The sequence below is a fragment of the Trachymyrmex cornetzi genome, unplaced genomic scaffold (genome assembly GCF_001594075.2).
Source record: "Trachymyrmex cornetzi isolate Tcor2-1 unplaced genomic scaffold, Tcor1.1 scaffold248, whole genome shotgun sequence".
Lineage (NCBI taxonomy): Eukaryota > Metazoa > Arthropoda > Insecta > Hymenoptera > Formicidae > Trachymyrmex > Trachymyrmex cornetzi.
The window spans coordinates 2046165-2068280 of record NW_017297144.1 but is presented as its reverse complement, the minus strand read 5'-3'; the positions used below and the strand labels follow the sequence as shown (position 1 = coordinate 2068280).

Genomic DNA, 22116 nt, shown 5'->3' with positions numbered 1-22116 from the left:
GCTAGAGTTTCCCGCAGCGAATCCTCATAAAGTTTATCATATAATTCGCAAATCCCGCGAACGCTTCGTACCTCGTCTCTACTCTATCTTATTCTATTCTACTCTCTTTCTCACTCTCATTCACCCAATCTCTCTCTCTCTCTCTCTCTCTCTCTCTCTCTCTCTCTGCATTATTTCTTCTAATATAAGTTTAGATACTATTCTCTGTCCCGACAAATTCCACGGCATTCCCTATACATTCTTTCTTGCATGCTTTGTGAAATGGCGGAAAACGGAAATTAATCTCGAAGAATTTACCGAGAAACGCCGGAATTTGCGACAAGCTCGTACTCTTCTCTTTCTCTCTCTTTCTTTTTTTTTTCACGTTTTATCCTCTCTCGTTTACTTATAGCGATGAGATCAGCGAGTTTCGGTAAATCGTATGCGCCAGAGTACTTCGCGTAAAAATGTCGCATCGTTCTCGTGACGAAAATACAAAATCTGATCGTAGTCGCATCGCAATTACGAAGAACTCTTTAAAAGACCCGATCGTTCCTATCGTCGGTTTCCCTGCAGCCATTCAGGGAAACCAAATCGGGCGGCTCTTCTCGACGTAGGACTGAATTTCGTTGTACAATTTGTCATCCGGAAGGATACAGGAGCACCGATATACCGATCACGCGATATCGATTATCTCGTTCCATTACGTTATTATTCTGTCTCGGTTGATCTTCTGATTCACCTTTAATAGAATTATGCCTTCGACTTTTTTCTATATATACTTATTATCTTTTCTCTACAACTGGCATTGTATATAATTATGCATCGTGAATTTAAGCCTTTACATTTAAAGATAACTTTTGCATCGTGTGCCTGCTCTTTTTATATATATATATAATATATATATATATATATCATGAAACACGTCTAACGAATATATATATTTTTTTACTATCTCATGCTACGGTATAACGAGCTTTTTTTATTTGTATTTTTTCCACGACTTTTGCATTACTTTAGGCTTTAGTCTACCGTTACTCGTTTGTTACATACGATATGTGTGTAACAATAATATCGATGATGCAGAATACACAGAAAGACATTTCACAACGTGTCACCCTCGTTACGGCTACTTCTATCCGTAAATATTCGAGAATGCGAGATCTCCCGAGTTTCAGACGTTGATAACGTGCGCGACCTGTTTGTAGAATATTATAGTACTTTAACAGATACCAAGTGTGGTGTTGTGCGACTTTTCCGAGTCTATCTTGAAAGATCATTCGTCTCATTTTCTTTTCAGAATTGTCGACTGTCTATTAGGAAAACTTTACTCGGTTACTAATACTTTACATTTACACATTAGTTTGCCAAATGTTATCAAGTGCATGTCAACAGTTGTGCTTATTGTCGCTGTATTTGTAGCTTCCTATCATTTATTAAGACAAGAAAATACGAATATTCCCATAGTGAGATAAATTAGAATACGCGAAAATTAAGAGGAATAATAACATTTATTGTCTTTCAATTGATGAAAATTATTGCAGAAATTAAGGTAGACATAAAAATCAACGTAACATAAAGGCAACTATTTTCTGTACATGTTGGACAAAAAAGGGAAAGAGAATATGCGTTCTAAGTGAAATAACGGATTATATCGAGAACGCTTAGAATTATTATTTACTGGTCCTCTTCCTCATTCTGGTAGGTAACATAACGCACAGATGATTTTTCACCAATTATTAACGACTGTAATTGGAGTGAGTATTAGCGAGAAGTTCTTTAAAAAACTTAATAGAAAAATTTAATAGAAAACGTCTAGTGTAATTTTACCTTTTTCTCTTCTTTGGTTGGCGGCGCCCTTAGGAAATACATAAGAGGGGCGTACATGAAATTTAACAAAGCTATGCCGAAAAGCATCCATTCAAAACCAATAGTGTTGACCAAAGTTCCGCTCAATGCTGGACCTAGGCAAGAAATGTTTTATTGTTTAATTCAAAAAATTTTTTTGTTTATATCTCGATCGTTAGTTATATTTTACAATTATATACTATACAAATGTATATATGTATATATCTTCTATACATTGATACACTTCTAAAGGACGTTAATGGTATTGTTAATCAAATAAAATCATAAAATCTTTCAGAAGCATCGGTGGTTCAGTGGTAGAATGCTCGCCTGCCACGCGGGCGGCCCGGGTTCGATTCCCGGCCGATGCAGATTTATTTTTTTTTTATATTTTTATTCTTTAAAATTTATTTTAGACAATTTATAATTTACACCAAATCTCAGAAGAAAATTCTATTTATCCAATATAACATTCTATTTTTTTAACTCTGAATGCGGATTTTATAACATTCGTGTTGGAACAGAATGAGCTCAACATCTTGATTGATATTAAATATTGTTATATTAAACATAATGACATTTTATGTATATTTTAACATCTTTTGATCTTTTTAAGAATTAATTATTTAGTATTATTAATTTGAAAAGTGATTTAATTTTTTTGAAGTTATATTTTAATTATTTTAAATTTATAGCATTTAAACACACACACACACACACACACACACACACAGAAAAAAATAGTAAGAATTAAAAATATTGCAATAATTGTTTTTCCTTTGTCAGCAATGTAAGAATTAAAAAAAATTAATTACATACCTATGTTTTAGAATACATGTATTAGAATTCCTAAGGAAGTTAATATATGCACTTCTTGCAATAACGTATTAAACATAAAATATAATCTTAATTACCAATTCGATTATTTTAAATAAAAAAGAGAAAAGGGAAAAAAATACCCAATCTTACAACAATTTTGCATGGGATGGGCTCAATAATTCGTGTTAATACTAATAATTCAAAAATGTTTGATCTCAATTTGTTAGACGGTTTTGTTAGCGTGCGTTTATCGAGAAAAAAGACAAGACTAAAGAAAGGTAAAATGTGAAAGACATATGCGAGAATCACTTCACATACCTATAGCAAAGCCAAGACAAAACGCCACGTCGCCAATGGCATAAACGCTCCCGTAAACAGCGCTGTGCCTTATGTCAACCAGATATCCCAGCTCGGGCATCATCGAACTGTCCACCATTCCGATCGCGAATCCCAGCCCCGCATTCGGTACAATCAAGTGATCGATACTTCTCGCTAGCGGAATCTGCAAGACAAATGAAATAGAAATAAGATTAGGTAGTTTTAATTAAGAGGTCTGTTTTTTGTGGCTGAACTAGTGTACACTTTTGGAACTTAAAGTGAGATAGATATACGTTTGATATTTGATTAAAGCGAGAAAGAACTTTCTAGAACAGTCTAGTGCAGGAACAGAAAACAGACCAAAGATTATGTTTCAATTAACGCGGTTATTTAAAATTGAGACTCTAACAACTTTCAATTTAAACGACTTATGCTCTTCTATCAATATAGATTAACTTTAATCTCGTTTCAACTTATTCATCTCTTTTTTAATTCTTAGAAAAAGATAAAGATTGAACCGAGATTAAAGTGGAAATGGGCATTAAAAGTGTATTATTGTATTATGATTCATAATGTAATTTTAAGAAAGTTATCGAAATAGCATATATCACAGTGTAAACACAAGTGTGACGTTAAGTGGCGGATATTTCACTCCCTCGGTGATAAGAATAAAAAATGTATATGCATATACTTACGCACATCAAGCAGATACCGATAACGACGAGTCCAATCAGAGAAGCTAGCCATCTGTAACAAGTATATATCGCGATAAGAATTGTCGGACCATTTTACAAAAAAGATATCTTCGCCCGAACAGGGACTTGAACCCTGGACCCTCAGATTAAAAGTCTGATGCTCTACCGACTGAGCTATCCGGGCGATGTATAGTTTGAGGTTTGCCGATTTCACCATTATTAAGATATTTTCGAGTTTGAAGGACCGACCTGCCCATTTTGTGCCCGAGCGGCCCGAAAAGATTTGTTCCGATCAGGTAACTGATACTCGCAGGTAAAAACGTGGCCCCCTGTTTCCAGCGACTAGCACCCATCGTATCCATCATCCAGATAGGTAGGCTCGGTTCCAGCATAGCGATGCCCATATTTGCGAACGTTATCGCGCCTAGAACATCGATAGCTCTTACATCTATTGAAATTATATTTTATATTTGACTGCACTGAGAAAAAAAAGTTGTTGATTTAAAAAAAATATTAGTCGATTCAATCTAAATACGACGGTCACGGACTATCAAGCAAATATTTGTTAATTCAAACAAATAACATATGTTTTAAATTACAAGATTTTGTTGACATGATTCACGTATATTTAATCTAGACACTGAGAAAAATTTCCAGGCTTTATCCGTTCAAAAAGTAACAAACAGATATTTCTGATTGATTTTGATCGGATTTATAAGACTATCCGATCAAATTTATCGGATAGTCCTATAAACCCGATAAATTTGATCGAATAGTCCTAAAATTTGATCGGATAGTCTTATAAATCCGATCAAAATCAATCGGAAATATCCGTTTGTTACTTTTTGAACGGACATTTTTCTCAGTGGATATATAAATATTTGAATTAAATAATCATCACGAATTAAATGCATTTAGTTAAGTTAACAATTCTTTTTTCTCAGTGTAGGTTTTATATTTCTCTCACCAGCTGCTAAAACAATATAAGGATCGGTGATAAGAGATTTTAACGACGGTGGTTCTGCTTCCGTATACACGACTGATGGTTGGAGCATCAAAAGCTGCAATACTTGAATTTTCCAAAGGATTATTAGTTGTTACAAAATATGAGCACTGAATTAGGAGGAGTCTTTATTTTTGAAATGACAATATAAATAATTTAATGAAGAACTATTACGTAGAAAATATCACGCGTATCAGAAAATAAACTGCCGAGAAAAAATTCTGGTTAAAAATGAACGAATTAAAAGATTCTGATCATATCAGTCAGAATTTTGATCATCTTAATCAGAATTATATCTAATAGAGTTAATTGGAAAATTCTGTGATTTATCCATTTTCGACAAAAATTCCAATTAATGTAACTAGAGTTTTTTTTCTAGTGTGTACATTTACATTAAATTGTAAAATTTAAATGCAGTATAATTGATCACTTATACGTGTGAAAATTTTTTTATTGCAAAATTTGTATTTGTACTCACATCCATCGCCAAGGGCTAACGCAGAAAGAACTAAAAACGGAGCGGATTTTCCTACAAATTCATACATTACTCCGCCGAATGGAGGGCCGATAAGAACGCCAAGGGCCAGTCCGCCCAGCGCGATACCCATCGCGTTACCACGTTCTTTATCATCCTGATATCTCTCCGCCAACATACCCATACCTATTAGAAAATTGTATGTATGATGAAGTGTTACAACCGTGTACTACGTCAATAGAGAAAGAGGCTGCAAATCGCAACAGCATCGGTGGTTCAGTGGTAGAATGCTCGCCTGCCACGCGGGCGGCCCGGGTTCGATTCCCGGCCGATGCAATCTTTTTGAATTTCTTTTTGTTAATTCTTCACGTAATTTTAGACATGTTATTTTTACAATTTCTATCTTTAGTAAACACACGGAAAGACCGATTCTGCTGATAAACAGCTATTAAAAAATTTTGCTACATAGACACAGATTTGAAAATAATTTCATCGGACTATCAAAATAATTATGTAACACTCGAGTTAATTGCCAGAATGTCCAAACTTTTACAGCATTGCTTAAGTGCTTTACATAATTATTTTGATTGTTCAATAAAGTTATTTTCAGATGTATATTTGTTATAGCTAAATTTTTAGATGCTTCAGCAAAATCATTCTTTCCGTGTATCGTTTCCTTTTTTATTTTTATAATGAACTTTACATGCTCGAAAAAAAGAATAAAAAAAAAGTATAAGAATTTAGAAACCTCTGTAGGATTCTTTCAAAAAATGTTGCAATAATAAGGAACGCCAAAGCAAAATAATTTTGCATCGGCCGGGAATCGAACCCGGGCCGCCCGCGTGGCAGGCGAGCATTCTACCACTGAACCACCGATGCTTGCGTAGAATTGTGAGAAATAGCCTTGACGAGCGTAGAAATTGTCTATATTATACAACAAGCCAATTATGCCAATTATGAACACCAAAGTAACGAGATAATACAGACGAGCTTTTACCGGAAACGCTAGAGCATGATGAACCGATACCCTGAAGAGCTCGTGCTAGAAAAAGTATACCGTAGCTTCGACCGAAAGCAAAAATCAGCGTGGATAGAAACATGATAATGAATCCGGTAAACATAGGTATGCTGTATCCGATCCTAAAAACGAACAATGGATTTAAAAGTTGAATATAAATATTGTTACATTTTACGTGTAATATTTTTTGATTGTTACGTCGTATTTATTGATATTAGATTAAGGAGAAAGGTTTTTATCAATCTCATATATATTGCGAATAAAAGATAGCCGCACACATTTTGGGTAAATGTAAAGCTTACTTGTGGGTCAACGGCCCAACTATGGGGTTAGCCAACAATTGAACAAAAGCTTTGGAAGCGAACATCATTCCTACTGCTACGGTCTCTTCCAATAATTCCCGATGTCTCTGCTCCTTTTCCTTCATGTCCGACGACGTAAGATTGGCTGCAGTAATTTCTAAAATGAAAAAAATCGAGCGTATCGAAAGATTTTGCAGCTGAATAGGAAAGTCTTTATCCTTCTCTTTGTCGTCTCTAAAAGTGTTCCCTTTTTTTTTTCTAAAGATGTAATTTTCATATATTAAATCAACACACAATTAGATTATTATCGAAATATTATTTTATTATTTATCGTTTGCTATAAGAAATGATGCGATAAAGCGCGCTTTACCTGATAGATTCATAGAAGGAGTTGTAACATGTAAAAATTCCAATGGGGATGTCGCCGATATATTTTGAGCACAAGTGCATTTTGTCGTTGTTGTTGCCGTTGGCGATGTGGTGGTGACGACCGTAGTTTGATGAGATGCGCCTCCTTCTAGGTGGTCACTTAATGTTGCGTTAGGATGTTTGATATCGTAAAGAAATTCCGGTATTATTGGAACTGCAAGAATTCACACACACATACGGGATAATATTTTTGATCACGCTTATTATGCAATTTATTTAATTTGTTCACTGATGATGACTCGAAATGAAACCGAAAGGTTTGAATTCTAAAATGATATTAGAAGAAAACAATAATTAATTAATTTGCGTTCCAATTACTACGCTTAACGTATATTGCCCGTTTACTTTTCCTTATTTTTAATTTTGAATATTAGAGATCTTTTGTATATATTATTATGTAATATTTTTGAAATATTATTTATGCAAAATGAAAAATAGGGAACATCGACAGGAAAATCAATAACTTAGATATTGATATTTATAGTAATATATATATATATATATATATGTACAATATATATATCTTTATTAAGATTTTATATAATCCAGTTGCAGCAATTAGAAGTTTATTAAAATTGAATTATAAATAGAAACATGTGCTCTCTTTATCTCGCGCAATATTAAATTCATAAAGAAAAAAACATAAAAAGTAGAGCAGTCTGTAGTCTAGTACACATTGAAGGATCTTGTTATCAATCGGGGGTGTAACTCAGTGGTAGAGTGTCTGCTTCGCATGCTGAAAGTCCTGGGTTCAAATCCCAGCACCTCCAAACTTTCTTTTTTTTTTTTTTTCGTTTATTTACGTCTCGAATAATTTTTTAGGATTTATTATCACGACAATTTTTAATTACTTTAAAATTTTAATTACTTTATAAGTACTGAAAATTTATTTAATAATCAGAGGTTTGAAAGATAAATTTATCAAAAAAATTCAAAAGTATTGTAAATAAAAACTACTTTATTTGTATTGTAGTTACAATATACAATACGTATAGATACATAATTAATTAAGAAGAATTCTTTACAATAATTGAAAGTGGATTTCACGATTTGTTCGACAACCGTGACGACGTTTGTAGATCGTATATTTGTTACGGAACGATCACGCTACATAAATGCATGACCACTTATCCGGATTGGCGGCGTGATACACAAAAGTCCATACGTTCTTTCGACATTCCGGTCCAGTGCGATAAACGAACGGTTTTTGAATTAAACATAAGTTTACGGACCGAGAAGAACGTCAAAAGAATTCGAGCAAGGAGTGGTGATAAAGGTATTAAAAATAAAAAAAACATATAATGTACCGTGCAATAATATAAATTTATCTCTTTAGGAACGAATTTTTTAAATTAAATAAAAGTAATTTAAATTTTTATTTAATTAAATTTTATTTAATTTAAATTTATATCAATTAAACAGAGAAGAAAAGAATGAAAAAAATTAAAAATATTATGATGAATATTGTCTGTTCTTTTGTCAGCAATATTAGAATTAAAAAAACAAAACATATGTATATATTCTAGTGTCCCTGAGATTAAGCTTTAAATAAATATAATAAACAGTAATCAATAAAAATTCTTCTACAATTCTCTTCTTATTTCATGAATTGATTGTACATTTATACATTACATTTACTTTAACAATTTATTTACAATATTAATCATAATATCTTCAAGAACATCTTTCTTTTTTTACTTTGCAGTCAGATATTTGGAGTGGTATATTATGATTTAATCTCTTTTAAAGTCTGTTAATCTTATAACGAACCACGTAAGAGATCATGGTTGAAGAAAAGGTAATGAAGTTAATGATTCTGAATACTTGACCTACTAGAACTTAAAGTTATGGCTTAAAGAGGCAACTCTAAAATCGGAAAAAGGAAACTGCCAGAAAGAATGAGATTAGCTTAAATTTTCTAATACGTTAAAATTAATAAGAGTTCATTGATATAATTGCCAGAAATATTTAATGTAGGTAAATATTGCTCAAATATCTGACTATATATGTAAAAAATTTACATGGCTAATTAAGCAGTAATCAATAACATGTTGAAACCGTGCTGACATGAGAGGTGGAATTAATTAATGCCGTACGCCATACGATATAATGACAGAAATATTAATAGGCTACGACGTAGCTTACCTACGGTCGTCAGCAACATGTTATCCAGCAGCAATGCGATGGCGACGATAACGAGAACGAGCCTCCGAGATTGCCGGCATCGTTGCAACCAACCGCTCCAGTCTCCACCTCCCATTCTCAAATTTTATCCTTCTCCTCTGATGTTCTACAAAATTGGCAATATAAACAGCGAGAGATTTGAAAGATGCGTAAATACAATTTTATTGCGTTGAATATCGCGTACTTTTTATCGCCCTTTATTCTTGCAAGTTAAGAATTAAACCCAATGAGGATCAAGTACGAAGTATTTACTATCAAATGAAATCCATGTGACAGTCGAATGGATTTCATTCAATAACAATACTGAAATCCAGGTGGAAATTGAATTATTATACAGGGGTGGGTGTCCTGACCTTTTTTACCAATCACTTTTGTGTAGATAGAGCGGACTAAAATGAGTCGAAAAGTCCTCTACCATTTTACAATTTTCGTAATAGTTAACAAGATATTAATTACTAAAAATTGTAAAATATTGCAAAATATAAATAATTTTTTACTTAAATACTATCAACTTTTCAGAAAAACTGCAAGAGACAAAAATTATTTATTTTCTTTTCATAAAGTTCTGAGAATTTTTTCAGAATTTTTTAATACCGTATTTTCGCCGGTGTGAAGTTGGCACCCCATTTTGAAAAAATCGATATTTTATACACAGTTCCGTTTGCACCCACAATAGTTCTACAGTTCCTGCTAAGTTTTAACAATAGTTCCGCTGATTTAGCTAAAAAAAAATTTTATAAATGGGGTGCCACCCCATCTTCGCGTGGCACCCCAAGCATCGCAAAAATTAATTTTTATCACGAAATTCTAAAGTTCTCGAAGAGTTCTACAGTTCCTGATAAGTTTCAGCGACAGTTTCGGCCTCTAAGTATTTTTAAACAATTTTTTAAAGTGAGAGAAAGCACCCCACCACAAGAGTAAAGTACCACGTAACAGCCAGTTTCCGCGGATTTTATTTAAAAATACTTAGAGGCCGGAACTGTCGTTGAAACCTATCAGGAACTGTAAAACTCTTCGAGAATTTTAGAATTTCGTGATAAAAATTAATTTTTGCGATACTTGGGGTGCCACGCGAAGTTGGCACCCCATTTATAAAATTTTTTTTTTAGCTAAATCAGCGGAACTATTGTTAAAACTTAGCAAGAACTGTAGAACTATTGTAGATGCAAACAGAACTGTATATAAAATATCGATTTTTTCAAAATGGGGTGCCAACTTCACACCGGCCGTATTTTCTCATGTTGGTAAAAATAAGAAAATGCAGTACTAAAAAATTGATAAAAAATTCTGAAAAAATTTTCAGAACTTTATGAGAAGAAAATTAATAATTTTTGTCTCTTGCATTTTTTCTGTAAAGTTGATAGTATTTGAGTAAAAAATTATTGAAGACCAATATTTTGCAATTTTTAGTAATTAATATCTTGTTAACTATTGCGAAAATTGCAAAATGGTAGAGGACTTTTCGACTCAGTTTAGTCCGTTCTATCTACACAAAAGTGATTGACAAAAAAGGTCGGGACATCCTGTATATTTGATCGATTTTCTTCTAAGAGTTTTCTCGTAATATTTACGTAGATGTACACACATATAAGAATTATACCCAGCAGTTATATAACAATAAATGCATTTTGGCACATATAACTTTCAAGAATATCACACACAGATCTCTAAATTAATTGTCATATAAAACTAAATAAAATAATAAATAACAATAAAATTAAGGCCAATGAGAGTCAGCGCGGGAATAGGTGCGCATAGGTATTAATTCATGTAAAGTACTTCAATTTGATAGATGATGTGCAGCTTTATTCCGAAATCTCGTCTCTTATTCCGAATTCAAGATTTCGGAATAAAGCTGCACATCATCTATCAAATTGAAGTATTTTACATGAATTAATATCTATGCGCATCTATTCCCTCGCTGATTCTCATTAGCTTAATCTTATTGTTATTTATTATCTTAAAGTTCGAGAATCCGATTTAAATTATATTTTTTAAATAAAATAAAATTGTGCTATTAAAATATATTTTTTATTTTGAAGCCCAATTTTGGAGACTCTCCTTCAAGAAATTATTTCAACAGAATATGGGTGAAAAATTTAATAATACCGCGCCTTCTATTCTTTCTTGTATGATTTTTATTTACGAGAATATTATACATAGAATTCCGCCACGTTCATCTAACGATACCGCATATTGCTCGCGAGTGAGCGGCTTTAGTTGAGTAATTCTATGTGGATTATATGTATTTTAAAATTTATATGGAAGACATAGAATTTTCGTTGAAATTTTGAGGAAAATTTATTCCAATTTGGCAATGAAATCACAACGTTGTATTCATGTGATATCATGTCGATGAATTTGTTTCCATGTAAAATATATGAATTCAATGTGGACATTATGTACCTGTTTTCATAGAGAGAAGTGGTAAATAGAAATTACGAGAAATCAATCAATCGTTCCGACGGAACAGTCCTTTCACGAAGCTAAACAATCAAGTCCCGTATTGCGTTGACACTTTAACGCGTTCACCTTCGAACACTTTTCAATCAATTACTTAATTGTTACATTTACAAACCTGCTACATTTGTCGATTTCCTCGTGTAGTTTCGAAAAAAGACATTGGACGCTCTGTGAACACTAATTAATGTAAACACTAAAGTATCGAACGATATTTTTCCGAATTTAAGAGCTATAAGACGTTTGGTAATTAAATATTAATCGGTTTATGCTCAATTTCTTCACTTCTAGATAAGTTGTGGATAACCTTATCCAAGAGATATCTCCATATTGTATTCTGTGAGATATTGCTTAGATAAAGTTATCTAGAAGTGAAGAAATTGGGCATTAGAAAATGATTATTTATTACTAAAATATTGCATTTGTGAAACATTTCTTTCGAAGATAAAACATTGACGAATTAACAAAGGCGTACTCACATATATTTTATAAGGCGGTTAGGTAATGTCACATAAATAATCTTAGATGGATTTATGATTATTGGAGCGAAATATCCTTTTTGATGCTTTATGTTCAAATCATAAGCAATATTAAGGAACAAAATCGCGCGAATCGTTTCCACTGGAAGAAATCTTGAATGGGACGGAAATAGTCTGAATGCCGGAAAAGGCGCATCTGCTTTAACAGAAGATAAAATCGTCTTCGCTGAAAACTGTCAATTGTGGAAAGTGGTCAAAATTTGCGATTTACTCCTTCGCAATTTCTTTTCGATTTGGACAAATCGTATCTTTCCCACTTACCTTCAGGATTAGTTTTGAAATGCTTGCGATGAATTTTATCTTTTTGAAGATTTTGCGCACATAAATGATGTTCGTTTATTATTTGTTATTTATTATTTTCTACTTAAATTTTATTTACTCGTTAAATAAACACCATGTTTAATTTAATCGTACGCTTTTTTTTAAAATATGCATATCAAATTTATTTTAATATATTCATAGCACAAAAGTGATTATCAACAATTTAGATCCTTATAATTTAAGACTAAAAATTTACATTGTTATTTGAATTACTTTTTATTAGTGAAAGAAGAAAGTTACATAAATAAAAGAATTGATTTATTATTCTACTCCTGTATAAACATTTTTTATGATATAGAAAGGTAAAAGAATATTATTATACATACAAATCCAATTTCACCGAGTAAATACTATACTTTGTGTCAAATTTGTATCAAGTTAAGTATTCGTGAGGATGTACATATGCGACATTAATTTCACAGATAAATAAAGGTTTAATAACGTAAAAAATAAGTTATACCTATGTATAATATTTCCAGAAGATTACTTTTCGTTTAGAGAAGCTCAATTGAGCGTTAAAATCAATGACGTTTCGAAGAAGATGGGTTTTATAAAAAGCTTTATGCGAGAGAGAGAGAGAGAGAGAGAATAATATAAAAAATAATACTTTTACTTTTGCTTTTAAACAAATGAAATATTATTTAAATGTTACAAAGCATATAAGTTTTTTTTAAAGATCTTTGCTTTTGTCGTTGGCGATTTCTTTCAACGCCAACTTTTTCCTTTAATAACGTGTGACGATTCGCACGATTGTATCAAGTACAGCAGTCTTAATTGTCGAAGTTTTCTAGAAAGCGCCCGCTTCCGTTTCTCGTTGAAACTCGCTATCGACTCGACGTTCGTTTAGCGCAATACAATTAACCGCATTAATTACAGGCTTTTAATAGTACCTGCGTCGTCCTACCCCCGACCCACGTTCCGCGCGCGTGATGCCCGCTTCTCTTTTATTCGTCATAACTCGGTTACCCCACGCTTTTAGTCCACCTAATTTTCATGCCCGCCCTTTGAAAAGGCAGGCATCAAAGGCTATTGCGACTTTCAGCGCTATCTCGCGCGTTCACAGTACTTTATCCTATTTTTTATTAAGAAGCGTCGCGTAAGAATTTCACTGTAAAGCGAATCAAAACGCAATTAATGCATTACATTTCTACCGGACACCTTTCTCACCTTTGATTCAACTTGAGTGTGATTCAAACGAAAGAATTCCTTCGATCTACCGTTCCTTCGCCTACAGATAATCGTATCTTTCCTCTTCTTACTCAAAGTGAAAAGTATTATCAAATAATAGGACCGATGATGACAGCGTGTCCCTGCGCCCGATTTTTACGGAGACCCCGTGAAATGAAAAAAAACACAAAGCTGTTGGTATCGCGAGATAAGAGTTGTTTAAGGGTCGAAGAAGGCAGAAGAAGCCATGGGAATCTATACGCACGCACGCACGCACGCACGCATACGCAAAGGGCGGGTTATACGTCTCCACCACTGACGAAGTCGAAGATTGATAGCGTGGAAAGGGAAAAGGGGGAGAGGGATAGGCGGATGGAGAATTGCTATGAAGGGAAAAGGAGCGTGAGAGCCGGGGAAGCAATCAGCATTTTCCTGAAAGCCAACTCCCTGGGGTCCGCGCGCATTATTCTCGGGAAAGACCGCTTCCCACTCGTGCCACTTATAAGCTCCGCTACCTTCCGCCATGACTGACTCCCTTCTGATCCCCTCCCCCTCCCCCTACCAACCCCCTTTCTCCTCTATCCTCCACCTTCACCCGCCCCCCGTTCTCTTATCTTCTTGGTAATTACGACAAAGAATGACCGCAAGACGCGCTTCTGTTTGTACTGAGCTTTCGTACTCGCGGCGCACGATGGGATGTTGAACGTTCCTGCGTCTCCATAACTCGCTGGCAGCGCTGGCTATTCCCATTGGAAACATCCCCCGATCAATCTAACGTCGTGTGCCTTCCAGTCCTACGGAGATCCTTTTTTTTCTCCCCGCCGATTTGTCGCCCGTCTTGTTCCCGCTGCGAGTCGCGCGGATGGATGTGTGCTTACTCTTTTAAAACACGATGGTTACGGTATATAAAAAAGCCCTTTCAATCTCTTCTCCAAACAAACTGTATATATAGCGTCACTTCATCTATCAAATATTTACTTATGATTGAATGAAAGCTTTCTTTTTTTTATTTCGTTCGCAGAGAAGGCGCGTCTCAAAATGAATTTTGCGCATTTAATTTTATATTATTTTAATACAGGAAGACGATATGTATGTACGATCTACCTCTACCTCCTTTCTCAATGGAAAAATATTCGTGATGTTTTATCTAATAAGCTCGATATAATCGTGCATAATTGCAAGCGCGAGATGCGAATTTTGGATGAGGCCGCTTATACACGCAAAGCTCGACAGTATATATAGGTGCCGAGATTCTGAAGAGGTGGCTGACAGGCGATACGAGTCGTTGAAAGGGTATGACGGGGTGATCGTTTTGCGATTGACAGCAACTTCTCGGTAGCGGCTTGATGAAGTGGTTGCGGGGATCTGCCGACTCATCGACGCTCGTTATGTCGATTCGCCCGCGTTGGTGTGAGTTTCGTACGCGATACGGGAGATTACGCTATCGCGCATACATGAGATCAACTGACCAAAGTTTTCGTCATTTCAGCTAATAGAAAAGTCGTGTCGGCCGTCAGAGCGCGGGATTTATTGTAAAACGTGACCACTCTGCGTAGCCGGCCGTTTCCGCGTGCGAATTGCGCGCGCGTGCGCGCGATCGTCGGAATTTTTCACATATAATAGAGGAAATAGAAAATCCCGTCGTTTCGCGGTAACATGCTCCGAAATTGAACTTATTTTCGCGTGAATGGTTGAAACCGACGCGACGAAGGGATCGCGGAATTCTCGTGTGCGAAACACCAATAAAAATTCTCCTCTTGCACGTGTTTCAATACTAATAATAAAAACCACGAGCACTCCTGAATGCGACAATAATTAATCAACGTGCTAATTTTTGTTTAAATAATATTTTCTAATTGTTTAATTAATAATTCAACAAAACGTTTTGTATTTTTTTTTGTTTTTAAAATAAATTATTAGTGAATCTATTTGAAATAATTTGAAATAACTAAAATAAAAATAAAAATAGGTCAATATTTATTGATTTTTTATCATGTACAGTTGATGGAAATGATTATACAATATTTTATTTAATACGTTTTCGCGAGTCGTCATATAAAATTTCTGCATTTCGTCACAATTTTTTAATTATTATTATGTCTTCTTCCATAATTATAGATGTTAGGTTGATCCTTATAGATACAATGGCAGACAATATTATAGGCAACAATGGAAGGGAAGCAGTCCTTTAAGTTTCTCTTTGCTGTTCCGCAGAAGTTGCGCCCTACGTAGGGTTAGTTCCTACTTTAAGAACCAATTAGTTCTGGTTGCTATGTCTCGCTGTACCGGGTGTACCTCTCGACTGTATTATTCGCAGATTCTTTGATAAATGTGCAATCAATTTTCTTCGAATATGCCATTATTTATAACATTCTCTTAACTCTTTATTTCCTATTAATCTTATCGTTTCATATTGAATAATAACATTCATATATAAAAGAGAGAAAATTTTAATATTTGCATATTTACATGTTCTATAAAAATATTATTTTACGAACAATTTCTGAGCACGTAACATATTCAGAATTATCGAGCGAGGCCATAATGCAATTTTGGTTTATATGATATTTCTGTGAGAAGAGAAAATAGCACAGACGATAGCTGATTAATTACGAATAAAAAAATTCATGAGGATCGATCGATAAGAGGCTTCGAAAGAAGAGAATGGAGACATGAATGAAGAGAGATGCAGATAGCTTAAAGGGCAAACTGTTGCTTTGGGTCTCAACAAGTAGGTCGACGACCGAACCCAGATAGAGATTTGGGTATCTTTAATGTTATGGCTATATGTGAACGAAGTATAATCTTCTTGCATTCAGTCGACGTCTTCATAAACGCTTCTCTGGAAAAAGTTCTTGGAATATCTATAAAACTGCGCAGTATATCGCTCCCGGCTTCGCAATCTCAATTAGCAACAATCAAATTATCGACGACATAAAATTTTATTTTTAATATTTAACCCTCAAGCAGATACTCATGTTAACAGAATTTTTTGCCTGCTACACACACATTTATACGCAGCACGTAACGCTCGCAATAATCTCATCGACATACTCTTTTTGCCATGCCTTATTGACGCTTTATCGTAATCTGAAGCAATTATGTCGAAGACGGTGGATGTTCTGGCTCCTCCCTTTGTCGCGTGATATTGCATGATAAGCGAGTTATGTCTCATCGCGAAATCATGTTACCTTCGTATAAAATCACTATGTATTACGAAGTTCCGCCGTTGCTGTCGATCCGATCGTCGTGGTCTCTGATACCCCGAATATCTCGAACTTCATACACAAAGTTAACTCGAGTACATTAACGCGGATTCATCTTCGTGGAACACAACGAACACAACGAATTTCGCACTGATTTCGTAACGTTCGGGATATTTTTCCATCACTCGCGCATTAATAATGAGCGTTAATATCAATATCTCATAATTTACTTACATCGTCATCGCGGTAAATTGAATTTTTTCCCGACACATTAGGTAGAGTACGTCGCACGTTATACACGTTTTAACACTGATACTCCATGCATACATCTCGGCAACTATTTCGCCGGCGGACTGTCCGCCGGATTGTAACAATGGCACCACCTGTTAATTAGAGGTGCATAGAAAAAGTCTTGATAAGATGAAAGATTCTCTAAGTAGAGACTGACAGCACATTCTACAAAAGAGAATTATTTTCTTTCGGATAAATTACAAGCCGGATGAGTTCAATTACAACCTGGAAAAGTTGGTATTAATTTACTAGGAATAATATATCAATTACTTTCGACTTTAAGTGGTTATAAAATTAAATTTTAAACTAGAATAACAATAACAGTATTGTTATATTTTAATTTTAAGAATATTGTAAAGATATAGTTTATAATATAATACTTTTTAGATTCAGTAAGAACTAAGAGTTTGTAAAAAAAATTAAATGGTTTCATAATAAAACATATTATTTAATTTTCTAAGAAAAAAATATTCGAAATTATTTAAAATATTTACAATCAAGAGTAATTTTTGAAACATTCTATATAATTATTGTACAGAATTACACATTGATAAAGAGATTAAATGTATATTTGCTGCAGCTTACAGTTAGTTAATCCATTTTAATCCGCGATAGCATTACTGTTTTTTTTGAAGACACTCATTGTGCATTGCTGTATTTTATTGTATCGAAGTAATCCAATAAATAAATTCAGATAGTAATTTCGTAGATATAAAGGAAGATTATACATTTAAATTACGTTTGTCACCTTGTTAATAATATTTTAAGAATAAGTACGACCGTGTAAATGATATACATAAATATGATGAAGAACGCCAATAATCGGTCAAAGTTACATGTGAATACAATATATACATATTCTTAATTTAAATTTAATTATCTCAGATGTGACTGTGCGTCGAAATATTTGGACATTCCTATATATGAAATAATTCCCTCTAAATTAATTCGATAAAAAACTTATTGTGAAAAATATTGTCTCAGCCAGGATGTCTGAATGTTTCGGCACACAGTCACATCTGAGATAATTAAATTTAAATTAAGAATATATATTGTATTCATAACATCTAACTTTGACCGACTATTGGCGTTCTTTATTATACTAATAATATTAATATTTTTATTATATTGAGCAATTTTAAACAAATGCAAAACTTTATATAAATAAAAATTTTAGTAAATCTTACATTAGTACAATACTATAAAAATTAGTCGGAACTTAAAATAAATTATTATAAAACATAAAAATCAATGTCAATGTCAAATCTTTTTTGTAATAAATATGTCTTCACATTGTAATACTAGCCTGTTTTATTTCTTACAAAATAATACTGTTTATGTACTAAATTAAAAGGAAATAAAAATGTCTTCAGAATTATATATTAACTGGCAATACAATTCTCTGGGAGTCGAAGATTGAAGGGATCTGAAAAGATTGAAAGAATCGTGCATGCGGAAGAGACGCATTTGTATACTCTCGTTTGCGACGGTACCATATCTCGTATCGCTTCATAGATAAATTTCAATTTAGCTCGCGCCTGGTTGCTCGCAAAATTAGAGGCGATTCGAGTCCAGGCAATGCGTTACGTTTCTTCCGTCGCGTATCGTAATGCGAGGAAGGGATCGGATGTAAATCAAACTCGGATAGCCGTGAAACGAGACTTCAGACGAGACGAGGTCAGAGACGGAGCCCTGGAAATAAAATTACGTCTTCGATCGTGCGTAAATGAATTTACCGCTATCCTATCGGTTCTTTCTTAACACGCCTCTGCCGTTTAAAGGAATCGCGAATAAAGCGTGAGACGTTCCAATAAATTTTGCATAGGTTCTAATTTAAAAAAATATAGTAAAAATAATCTAGCTAAAGTTATCAATTCTCATATTTAATTTCCTCGGAAACGAAATTCTGAACAGTTTTCTAAAAATTCTTTACTTTTCCTTTGTGATAAAACTATCTTAACTATCTTCTTTAAATTTCAATATTGCTGACAAAGAAAAAACAAACAATATTCATCACAGTATTTTTAATTTCTTTCATTTCTTCTTTTTTAGTTTAATTGTTATGGATTGAAATTGAATAAAATTTGATTAAAGGAAAAATTAAATCACTTTTTTCTTTAAAAATTCATTTCGAGAAAGGAACCCTGAAGTCAAAAAGACACATATACGTTAACCTCTTTCCTTATATCTTATATCTTGTTAAAGATTTTGCTGAGACTTACGAAAGAGAAAGAAGTAATTATGTAGGAAAAAACGGGGCAATTAAAAACCGGAAAAAGATCTCATAGAGTCCCTCGGTTGCCGGTCTTGTCGATCCGGTAATCGCATTAGAGACAGTAATTACGACACCGCTCGCAGTAACGTGAAACCCGTAGGTCGGGTAAAGTACTGGACAGGGTTATGCAGATTGCTTTATAACCTTGTTACCGATCACTCTATTAACCTTACGAGGTTGAAGTCCCAACCCTCTCACTAGCTTGTTCCTGTGTCAGAAGGCGAGCGACAACGAGAGACGAAGGGTATCGCCTTCTCATCTCGCATTTATAATGTTCTACCATTCAAGCTTGGATCTTATTTTTTTTGTTCTTCTAAAATTATTAAGTAATAGCAGAACTCATAATATAAATTTGTAAGACATAATTTTTGAAAGTCATATGACATCTGATATATTGAATTTGCTTCAAGAGTCGCTCTATCGAGAAGATATTCTAACAAAATTGAGAGAGAACAGTCTTCGGGAGTGACTCGGGTTTTCTGAAATCGTGCGAGAACTCATGTCTTCTGCAATTCATCTTTTGCGCCGACCCTCTCGATTCGACCGTGCTTTGAACTCACCGAGGAAGATCGGCGCCAGAAACTGCGGATGACACGTGGAAATGAGGGCGTTTGTTCTAGAGCCGCGGATCACGATCAGGAAATCCGGTGTTACGCGACTAAGAGATACCAGAAGCGTTCCGGTCACCTCGGTGACGTGTCAACGAGTCTAAAGATTCCGTAAACGTATCTGGCAGGCGAATAATACTACGGGTACGCTTAACACGTTGATGTAGTGGTTATAGATGACCCCGTGGTGTGATACTGACATCTGTCTCATTGACAAGGAGGGTATAATCAATTCTAGTTTTCTTATCTTCTTTTAAAATTGAGAATTTAAAATATCGATGAATGTAATTTCAAAAAATTATAAATCAGACTCCAATTAATATAAATTCATAAATTGACGGAAATAAAGGAGAGCTATTCGAATCAAGATGGGCGTCATGTGCTATTAAAAATAACACTCAAATCACGCACACGTAATTTTAAAAATCATGCGTTTTGACCATTTAATGTGATCACCTCTTCAATGATATGATTATCAATCAAGACTATTACAAATTAAAACAGTACAACGGTTGACGAATCACAATTCTTAAGAAAGGAATTTGTTCCGTGAGACTCACGAAAGATTGTAATAACGATAGGATGATAGGACTACAATTATAATTCAATGTACGTTGACTAAGCAATTAAAAAATTACAAATCACTAATGAATGTCAAATTTGAAGAAGGTATAGCGATGTTTGATGTATTGCGAGGTTTAATTTGTAATAGTCTTTTGATTGCATATTTATATTAAAGACAGCCACATTAAATGATCAAAATATATGATTTAAAAAATTATGATTTTGAGTGTAACTTTTAATAAGTGACATTCAGCTTCACTCGAAAAAAGCCTTCTTTTATTTTTGTTAATTTATGAATAAGTAATTAATGGTATCAATTAAACGGGATATATAACGTGTGTATTTGTTTAATAACACTTTATTCTAATATTTCTTGATTTTTATATTGTGTAAATATATTATACGGGGAAATACTTTAACATTTCTCTTTTTGAACGATATTATTTGGCAAAAATCAAATATTATTGTATTAATTTGCAAGGCAGGAATCATTGATTGTATATGCATGATTAAATTTAAAATGTTACTGACAATTTTTGACGGTAGCTTATTATTATCGCGAAGAACAATGTTATTATGTCGCACAGATAATTTATTAATTACAATTAACAATCATATTAATTAATATAATTCGGTAAAGTACAGTGCGCTTATCGACCACATTACTTAAACGCATATAATTCCGCAATATGAATTATTAATTAAACATTTAACAGCGTGATAACTCGTTTATATAGCCAATTAAATCTCCGCTTTCGACCGTTACCAAATAATTGAACTGTATTATATAATGAATGAGTCATATTATATAATGAATGAATCATATAAACATAAATTTATCCCTGATGAAGTAAAATTACCTTCTTCAAATATGTCTAACACCACAAACAAATGTTTTAAAATCGTTTTAGTTTATTCTCTGAAAAGATCTTTCTATATTCGTGACATTTAAGGCTAAAATACAATAACTCTTCCGCACTTTATCACCTATAAATGTGCTAGGAATCACGGACTGGATTAATTTACATTTTAATATACATGGAAATTAAAAATAACGAAATATTATCCAACTCTAAGAGATTGGGTTACCATTGCTCTTTTGATATCTAACAGTGTATATCTATTTCTTCCTCGCAACAACGAATCATCTAAACGCAACGCCACGTTAGACATAATCGTGAGAAATACTATGGCTATTTTATGGTTCGTGCCGCGATTTATTGGATAAAGTATCTTTACGCTCGATTCATATAGCCGTCGGCGCTTTGCCGACATATGAATCGAGCGTAAGGATACTTCATTTAATAAATCGCGGCATGGACCGTAAAATAGCCATAGTATTTCTTACGATTATGTTTAACGTGGCATTGCGTTTAGGTGGTTCGTGGTTGCGGGGAAAAAAGTGTACATTAAATTTGACTCGAATTTAGTTTATTGTTTACTAAATGCATATAATAGAGGAAAGTAGTTGCCGATATTGACATAGGTCTCCTAAAGTGACACCTCTTTATTTCTCAGGAACTAACTATTGCACTTTATTAATACTAATAAAATCATGATCTGTTTAGCTAATTAAAGAAGTACAAACTCATAATTCATATATTTGTGGCTTATT

The 22116-nt window shown here is 33.7% G+C and overlaps 1 protein-coding gene and 5 non-coding genes across 6 annotated transcripts in view; 3 read left to right on the top strand and 3 right to left on the bottom strand.

The window, feature by feature from the left end:
- Positions 1–1579: 1579 nt before the first annotated feature.
- Positions 1580–22116, bottom strand: part of Vmat (Vesicular monoamine transporter) — a 22641-nt gene continuing 2104 nt past the window's right edge. Inside the window, exons 2-12 of the mRNA XM_018508090.1 lie at positions 9032–9176; positions 6828–7040; positions 6458–6614; positions 6135–6277; positions 5141–5323; positions 4627–4728; positions 3909–4083; positions 3660–3711; positions 2965–3148; positions 1810–1943; positions 1580–1725 (exon numbers count right to left, since the gene is read on the bottom strand). Of these exons, the coding sequence (XP_018363592.1) occupies positions 1657–1725; positions 1810–1943; positions 2965–3148; positions 3660–3711; positions 3909–4083; positions 4627–4728; positions 5141–5323; positions 6135–6277; positions 6458–6614; positions 6828–7040; positions 9032–9146 (1527 nt within the window). The 5' untranslated portion in view covers positions 9147–9176 and the 3' untranslated portion in view covers positions 1580–1656. The remainder of the gene's footprint in view (positions 1726–1809; positions 1944–2964; positions 3149–3659; positions 3712–3908; positions 4084–4626; positions 4729–5140; positions 5324–6134; positions 6278–6457; positions 6615–6827; positions 7041–9031; positions 9177–22116) is intronic.
- Positions 2128–2198, top strand: TRNAG-GCC (transfer RNA glycine (anticodon GCC)). The gene has a single exon. It is a non-coding gene; the product is annotated as a tRNA-Gly (tRNA).
- On the bottom strand, positions 3771–3843 carry TRNAK-UUU (transfer RNA lysine (anticodon UUU)). Its single transcript has one exon. It is a non-coding gene; the product is annotated as a tRNA-Lys (tRNA).
- On the top strand, positions 5403–5473 carry TRNAG-GCC (transfer RNA glycine (anticodon GCC)). Its single transcript has one exon. It is a non-coding gene; the product is annotated as a tRNA-Gly (tRNA).
- Positions 5946–6016, bottom strand: TRNAG-GCC (transfer RNA glycine (anticodon GCC)). The gene has a single exon. It is a non-coding gene; the product is annotated as a tRNA-Gly (tRNA).
- On the top strand, positions 7585–7656 carry TRNAA-CGC (transfer RNA alanine (anticodon CGC)). Its single transcript has one exon. It is a non-coding gene; the product is annotated as a tRNA-Ala (tRNA).